Consider the following 8,715-nt stretch of genomic DNA (forward strand, 5'->3'; position numbering starts at 1 on the left):
CCAGTAATACCATCACATAAGCACAGTACTCCAGTAATACCTGTATCACATAAGCACAGTACTCCAGTAATACTTGTATCCCATAAGCACAGTACTCCAGTAATACTTGTATCCCATAAGCACAGTACTCCACTAATACTTGTATCCCATAAGCACAGTACTCCAGTAATACTTGTATCCCAGAAGCACAGTACTCCAGTAATACTTGTATCACATAAGCACAGTACTCCAGTAATACTTGTATCACATAAGCACAGTACTCCACTAATACTTGTATCACATAAGCACAGTACTCCACTAATACTTGTATCCCATAAGCACAGTACTCCAGTAATACTTGTATCCCATAAGCACAGTACTCCAGTAATACCATCACATAAGCACAGTACTCCAGTAATACCATCACATAAGCACAGTACTCCAGTAATACTTGTATCCCAGAAGCACAGTACTCCAGTAATACTTGTATCCCAGAAGCACAATACTCCAGTAATACCTGTATCACATAAGCACAGTACTCCAGTAATACTTGTATCTCATAAGCACAGTACTCCAGTAATACCATCACATAAGCACAGTACTCCAGTAATACTTGTATCCCATAAGCACAGTACTCCAGTAATACTTGTATCCCATAAGCACAGTACTCCAGTAATACTATCACATAAGCACAGTACTCCAGTAATACTTGTATCCCATAAGCACAGTACTCCAGTAATCTCATAGGCACAGTACTCCAGTAATACTTGTATCACATAAGCACAGTACTCCAGTAATCTCATAGGCACAGTACTCCAGTAATACTTGTATCCCATAAGCACAGTACTCCAGTAATCTCATAGGCACAGTACTCCAGTAATACTTGTATCACATAAGCACAGTACTCCAGTAATCTCATAGGCACAGTACTCCACTAATACTTGTATCACATAAGCACAGTACTCCAGTAATACTATCACATAAGCACAGTACTCCACTAATACTTGTACCACATAAGCACAGTACTCCAGTAATACTTGTATCCCATAAGCACAGTACTCCAGTAATACCTGTATCATATAAGCACAGTACTCCATGGCCCTTGACCCCCAACAAGAGTCAAGGATTGATGGGTAATTTCTTGGGTGGGCTGCTCAGATCTTAAGGGACATTGACTAGCGAGACCTTTCTTCTATAACACGATAACGCTTTCTACCTCTATCTTGACCGAGCTTGGTGTCCTCCCTGTTGCCATCTCACCTCATCCCACCTCCACTATTGCTGATCATTTTCCCATTCTGTTAAAGGGACGAGGAAACCTGAATCATGAGAAGGAGATGTTTGCCCATGAACACCCTCAAGTAAAGACTCTAGAAGAAGCCGTGGAAATATTAAAGCCTACAGCCATTATAGGTGAGTATAGAGGAGAGGAGCCACACAGCTAACATCTCTATATGGATCTGGGGTCCACAAGATATAATGCCTCTGAGGGTCCGTACTCTGTGTGTACAGAACACGTCCACATCTGCTGTCTATTACTTTATAATCTTTGGTGTTCTCGTTGTAGATACTCAACACATTATCAATAAGACCTCATAGGTTCTCCTGCTTTTCCCTGGGGCCACTGTTATGTCAGAAACAGGACCTACAGGGGGATTCTCCAAAATGCGGATGGTGGCTTGTGTGACTTAAAGGGGAACTCCAGCAATTATCTTTTCCTTTCAAATCAACTAGTGTCGGAAAGATATATAGTTTTGTAATGTACTTCTATGTAAAAACCTCTTCCAGTATTTATCAGCTGCTGTATGTCCAACAGGAAGTTATGTATTCTTTCCAGTCTGACACAGTGCTCTCTGCTGCCACCTCTGTCCAAAGCAGTAGAGGTTTTCTATGGGGATTTGCTACTACTGGACAGTTCCTGACATGAACAGAGGTGGCAGCAGAGAGCACTGTCTCAGACTGAAGAGAATACACTACTTCCTGTGGGACATACAGCAGCTGATAAGTACTGGAAGACTTGAGGTTTTTACTTAGAAGTAAATTACAAACCTATATATCTTTATGACACCTGTTGATTTGAAAGAATTCACCTTTAGGCCATACTACACTTGAGTAAAATATGTGTATTAAAGGGGTTGTCTCGGACAGGACTCTCTAAATCTATATGCCCGGGAAGGTGGTAAATTAGAGAAAATATATGTATCCTCATTAGGCGGTCACTGACTCCTTGTGCCAACCCTGGCATTGCTGTGCTGAGGGACTGGCCTTTTTAAGAACAGCATCAGCGTGGGGCAGAGAGGGAACGTTAGGTGGTGGTGGTGGTTTTATCCCCTTTTACCACCTGCCTGAGCAGAATTGTGGCTAAAACCATCTTCCTAGAATCCCCCTTTATTAGGATTTGATCAGTCATGGTGAATCCTTTTGTTTCCTTTGCTAGGTGTTGCTGCTATCGGAGGGGCATTTACGGAAAAGATACTGAAAAACATGGCTGCTTTCAACAAACGACCGATTATATTTGCACTAAGTAACCCAACTAGCAAGGCGGAGTGTACGGCAGAGCAGTGCTATCAGCTGACAGAGGTATGGGAAGGTGCCCCCTAAAATGGCCAGTGTTTAAAGGGGTTATCCAGGCTTACAAAAACATGGCCGCTTTCTTTCACAAAACAGCTTGGGTGTGGGGATTTTGCAGCTTGGTTCCATTAAAGTAAATGGAGCTGAATTGCAGTACCACACACAACTTGAGGACAGGGGTGGCGCTGTTTGAGCAAGAAAGTAGCTGTGGTTTTTCTAATCTTAGATAACCCCTTTAAGTCACCGCATCTCCAGTGGCTCTAACTCTGAACCACTCTAGAGCCAATGGGATATGCTTCTAAACTGGCATTGGCCTCCGCTCTTGACATCCACATAATAAGGTTTTTCCTCACCTCTAAAGTGAGTGTCGTCTATGTTCCAGGGTCGTGGTATTTTTGCCAGTGGAAGCCCATTCTCTAAGGTGACTCTTCCAAACGGTCAGACCTTCTACCCAGGGCAGGGCAACAACGCCTATGTCTTTCCCGGTGTGGCTCTGGGGGTCATCGCATGTGGCGTCCGACATATCTCTGAGGACATCTTTCTGACCACAGCAGAGGTGCGTATAGCTAGCATTAAAGTCATAAGGTTATAGCTCTACCTGCAAGCTGCTGTTGACAGATCTTATTTTGGATTGTGCAACTATCTAGAACAACTCTGATCAGTAGCGAATGAGCAGTCTGATCATCAACTATGGTACCAACTTTTCTTTCATGTAATATTTGGCACCGCTTCTGTCTTCTCTTAGGCAATTGCAGAAGATGTGACTGAAGAAAATCTAGCCGAGGGCAGGTTGTATCCTCCGCTAAGTAGCATAAGGGAAGTGTCCTTCAAAATTGCTGTCAAGGTAAGTGTCTCTAGTCAGTACCAATATAAAGATATGATATTATGTAATGTCACTGTAGAACGCACTTGCAGAGATAAAATAAACTTAATGGCTACAATAGAGGATAAAGCATGTTAGTCACGCCTGGTGCTGGGCCCTGTAGAGGCTGAGGCATATAGCACATACCAGGCCACGGCCATTATTCCCGCTCCTTTCAGAATCGGTACATCCTATGATTGGGCTCAGCAGTACACGTCTACTCCATGACCAATTGTTCTTACCGTTTTCTTAGATTGTCGACTATGCTTACAAGAATAACTTGGCTTCCTGGTATCCAGAACCCCGGGACAAAGAGGCGTTTGTGAGGTCCCTGGTCTACAGCCCGGACTATGACTCCTTCACCATTGAGAATTACAAGTGGCCGGAGAACGCCATGCAGATACAGGACGTGTAGCCGGCACCCTGTCATGGTCACTGTGATGTTGCACTGTTAAACACTCCACCGGGAGGACACAAAGAAACAAGAATCAAAGCTTTCCTATAATCCATAAAGCATGAAGGATCCGTCACCTGGAATACAATGAATGTAATACAAGCCTATCCTTACCAAGTCATCACCTGATCAGTGGGTTTAATGAAAATCCATCATGGCAGACAATCTACTTAAATATTATCCATTAACTATGTCTGAGTCTGATTGTTCAGCATTTGATTACCGGTGGCTGCAGAAGTTGGATGCAGCCCTAGGGAGTCCTGCAAAACATGGATATAGTAATAGGCCATAAGCTGTATCCATGTTTTCCAGGACTCCATAGGGCTGCATCCAATTTCTTCAGCCACCGGTAATCAAATGCCGAATGCATGCTTAAGGCTAGGTTCACACTGCGTTTTCAGCATCCGTTTAACGGATCCGTTTTTTTTAACGCCCAGAAAAATAGGGTCAGCAACGTTTTTTGATCCGTTTTGGTCCGCCAAAAAAAAACGGATCCGTTTTTTTTAATAATGGAAGTCAATGGAAAAACGGATGCACACAAATGAATCCGTTTTTTGCAATCCGTTTTTCATGCTTTTTTTGCAAAAAACGGATGCGTTAAACGGATGCTGAAAACGCAGTGTGAACCTAGCCTAAGTTGCGCTCATCTCTAGTCACCATCTTTTAACAATCTGACAAGGTGTCGACATTTTTTGCATATGCTGTACACCTTACGAGGCCATCCATGTTGAAGGCATCTGCATACAGCTTGGGTATAGATCCCAATATCCTAATCTCCAGACCAGGGTGAGTAGAAGCTGCAAAATCCCACCTGGGAAGGTGATTCAATAAAGAGTCTGTCTGTCATTTAAAAAACATGTATGTGACATATCACCATAGAGACATGTCAGAAGATTGATCGGTCAGGATCTAGGTGCTCAGACCCCCAACAATTTTCCCAGCTAGTTTGATGAGACCCTGACCCATCAAAACTTTTGACGTCACAAGCTTTTCAGTTGACATTGACACTTTGAGTTTCTTATACTGCCTTTCCCCACAATGTGAATTCATATTGATTCCGTACCCCTGGGAACCCCAGTGATGCCTGACATGCAGAGGCCATGGCACATACATCACCGCCCCCCTGCCAGCTACTGTATCAGTACAACAGTAAATGGGCCAGTGTTGCAGATGCAATATAGTGGAGCTCAGCTAAGTGTCATAGTCTTTTCATTTTAGGCATCATAGTGGTGGATGGACCCCCGCTGATCAGATATGGATGATCTATCTCTGTTCCCCAACTGTTGCAAAACTACAACTCCCATGGTGTCACTTTGGAAGTTGTTTTTTTGCAACACTGATTGATTTTCCATCAATTTACCAAAATTCGATTAAATATAAAACCTTATAGTTTCTTTCAGCAGATAGCTGGTTACCTTCGAGGGATAATTTAGGATTAGAAAAACATATCTGCTTTCCTCCAGGAACAGCATCGCTCTAATCCTCAGTTTGGATGTGTATTGTCGCTCATTTGAAGTGAATGGAGCCAGAATGGAGGACAGGGGTGGCGCTGTGTTTGGATTAACCCTTTTCATTCCCTCTGCATTGGTAGCCATTTTATAGGTTGGAGAAAATTTGAATATGGTTCTGCTAATTAAAACCAACATGTTGGGACAGGACAGTCTGATGCCTTTTGTCGCCACCCTCTCAAGTAGCATAGGTATTGTCATTGTTACACAGAAGAGCGGTATGACCCCACATATTTGGTAACCTTACCATAGTATGGAGTATGGGACCCTACGGGTGTTTATGAGGACCACTGGAAAGGGGCACAAGGCCCGTCCTCCCTCCCACAGGCAGATTAGTCTGCGGCATGTCACCACTGGAAAGTTTTAATTTATTAAGGGAATAGTTTAAATTGTTTGCTGATTTCTATAGTAAAACTTGTCAGATATAAAAAAAATAACCACTGCACCATAAAGACGTCCATCCTCAGCTACCGATCCTACAGACAGCCATAGTTAGTAAATATTGGCCCAGACGAATCCCTCCCCCCACCAAATAGACCCTATAGTCTAAAGGCCCTATTCCACCAACAGATCTGACGACAGATTATCTGCCAAAGATTTGAAGCCAAACCCAGGAACAGACTATAAACAGAGAACAGGTCATAAAGGAAAGACTGGATTTCTCCTCTTTTCAAATCCACTCCTGGGTTTGGCTTCAAATGTTTGGCAGATAATCTGTCGTCAGATCTGTTGGTGGATGGGGCAGAAGATCTGCGTATACCCACCATAATACCCCATATTGTCTTCTGTACAGTAGATTGGCGGCAGTCTTGTCGATTTTAGATTGTGTACTTAGTAATAACTATTGACTATTTATCAAGTCTTTCTGACTATGTCGGTGTGGGGTCTGGCACCTAGGACCCTACATAATCAAAGTGAATGGGGAAGATTCATGGTCAGTTGAGTGTTGTCTTCTTTACGTGTTCGTCCATCTGGACGCCGTCCGTGAGCTGTATAGGCTATTGGTGTAAAATACTTTGTGCTCATATCTGAATTGTTGTGTGTAATCGTAAGCTCCGCCTCTAATCCGTGCAGACTCCTTCAGATTGATTGTCCGGATCCTTAGCCCCTGTGATGGTAACATGTTTATGCACTGACTTCCTATGTGACCGAATGTTTCTATTATACTCGGACCACCGGGAAAATTTTATACTTGTAACTCCTTTTAAAATAAACCTGCTTCTTTTAGATGACGCTCTGTACAGTGTCTTACGATCATTATGTCTCCGTCACTGATGTCTTGTCATGCGTCTAGCCTTCAGCTCTGCTGCATTTACAGCCGCTCACTCCTGTGTAATGCTTTTATATAAACTCCAAAATTCCTACTGAAAATACTTTCCGACTAGTGTCTGCAAGTTTTTTCCAGGGACGGATTAAGTGTGTGTGCCCAAATATATATGTACAGTGGTACCTCTGTTTTCAAACTTCGTTCCGGAAGGCAGTTTGAGAACCAAGCAGTTTGAAAACCGGGCAGTGTCTTCCCATAGGAAATAATGTAAATGTGATTAATTGGTTCCAGCAGCCTCCAATAATTACCTACAATACTCATTTATTACACTGATAAGTGCTCAGTATAACCAGTACAGTACAGAACAGCACTATAATGTACAGGACATTAAACATAAGAAATGTTGATCAGAACCAGCAATTATAGTACAGTAGTCACCAACTCCTCACCCATCCTTTACTGTATAGCATCCCCCCCATCCAAGCACTGTAATGTATGGGAGATGGTGGTGCACTGCCTGTACTACTACTGCACTGTATATGCACTCCAGCAGTCTTATACAGCCACTTAACTCGCCAGGTACAACCCACCATCCACGCTCGCAAAAACGTTCAAAAACCGAGCAAAGTTTGAATTCCAAACACTACTTCTGGGTAAATTTTCGTTCGAATACCAAGCAGTTCGAGTTCCAAAGCGTTCGAAAACCGAGGTATTACTGTATATAGATCAGGGTATATATATATGGCAGGTACACTTCACATGTGACAGGAAAAAACGATAAAAAAAATCACATTGTATGAAGTATTTGATACAATATGAAAACAGAACTTAATATTTAGTGCAAAAACCTTTGATTGCCGTTACAGAGGTGGGACGTTTCCTGGAGTCCTTGACCAGGTTTGTAGACACTGCAGCAGGGAGTGTGTCCCCCTACTCCATACACATGTTCTCAAGATCTTTGGCTAGGCCACTCCAGGAACTTGAAATGCTTCTTAGGGAGCCGCTCCTTAGGGTCCATTTACACAGAAAGATTATCTGCCAAAGATCTGAAGCCAAAGCCAGGAATAGATTTAAAAAAAAAGAGTAAAAATCTCAGGCTTTCCTTTATGCCCTGATCTCTGTTTATAGTCTGTTTCTGGCTTTGGCTTCAAATCTTTGGCAGATAATCTTTCTGTGTAAATGGACCCTTAGTTGCCCTGGCTGTGTGTTTTGGGTCATTTTCATGCTGGAAGACCCTCCCACCACCCATTAATCTTAATGAGGGAAGGAGGTTGTTGGCCAAAATTTGGCAATGCATGGCTCCATCCATCCTCCCTTTAATTTGATGCAGTCACCCTGTCCCCTTTGCAGAAAGGCACCCCCAAAGTATGATGTTTCCACTCCCATGCTTCACCACTTCACCATGCTTCCACCACTCATCCTTCTTCCTCATAACACGGTGAGTGAAGTTGATTCTAAAAAGTTCTATTTTGATCTTATGTGATCACATGACTTTCTCCCATGCCTCCTTTGGATCATCCAGATGGTCATTTGTAAACTTAAAATGAACTTGGACGTGTGCTGGTGTGAGCAGGGGGACCGGGGGTGCCCTGTAGGTGTTGTTGTTTGGCTGGTCTCCCTGAGATCAGCGATCTGTTTCTCTCTGTTGGCTCTACTAGGCATTGCTCCCACCTAGCCAGAATCCTGCTCCACGCTGATGAGGGGCAACACCCCAAAACAGCTGTATGTGGATGGTTACCTGGCCTTGGTTTTCCCTTGTCATTACATTGACTTATAGGGCCACTTAATATGGTGGTTTTGGTGGTTTCTTTACAGGAGCCACCCCTTAGCTGGGTCCTTCCCGGAGGGATATCTGGCTAGTCTTGTGTTTCGAGACTCTTTGATGAGGCTCCACTGGCTCTTCTTTTGCATATTCCTATAGGGTTTTAATCCATGATGGTGTTACTAACAGTAATCTTTATGACTGTGGTCCCAGCTCTCTTCAGGTCTTTAACCAGGTCCTCCTGTGTAGTTCTGGGCTGATACCTGACATTTTTTGGAATCATCCTTACCCTATGAAAAGTTGTTTCCTTCT

At 43.2% G+C, this 8,715-nt stretch overlaps 1 protein-coding gene across 1 annotated transcript in view; it reads left to right on the top strand.

Annotated features, from left to right (window-relative positions):
* The window catches only part of ME3 (malic enzyme 3), a 128,537-nt gene extending 121,931 nt beyond the window's left edge, over nucleotides 1–6,606 (top strand). The window contains exons 11-16 of the mRNA XM_069969674.1: nucleotides 1,287–1,392; nucleotides 2,417–2,559; nucleotides 2,933–3,106; nucleotides 3,296–3,394; nucleotides 3,666–4,243; nucleotides 4,504–6,606. Of these exons, the coding sequence (XP_069825775.1) occupies nucleotides 1,287–1,392; nucleotides 2,417–2,559; nucleotides 2,933–3,106; nucleotides 3,296–3,394; nucleotides 3,666–3,827 (684 nt within the window). The 3' untranslated portion in view covers nucleotides 3,828–4,243; nucleotides 4,504–6,606. The remainder of the gene's footprint in view (nucleotides 1–1,286; nucleotides 1,393–2,416; nucleotides 2,560–2,932; nucleotides 3,107–3,295; nucleotides 3,395–3,665; nucleotides 4,244–4,503) is intronic.
* The last annotated feature ends 2,109 nt before the right edge of the window (nucleotides 6,607–8,715 follow it).

The sequence above is a fragment of the Dendropsophus ebraccatus genome, chromosome 5 (assembly GCF_027789765.1).
Source record: "Dendropsophus ebraccatus isolate aDenEbr1 chromosome 5, aDenEbr1.pat, whole genome shotgun sequence".
Lineage (NCBI taxonomy): Eukaryota > Metazoa > Chordata > Amphibia > Anura > Hylidae > Dendropsophus > Dendropsophus ebraccatus.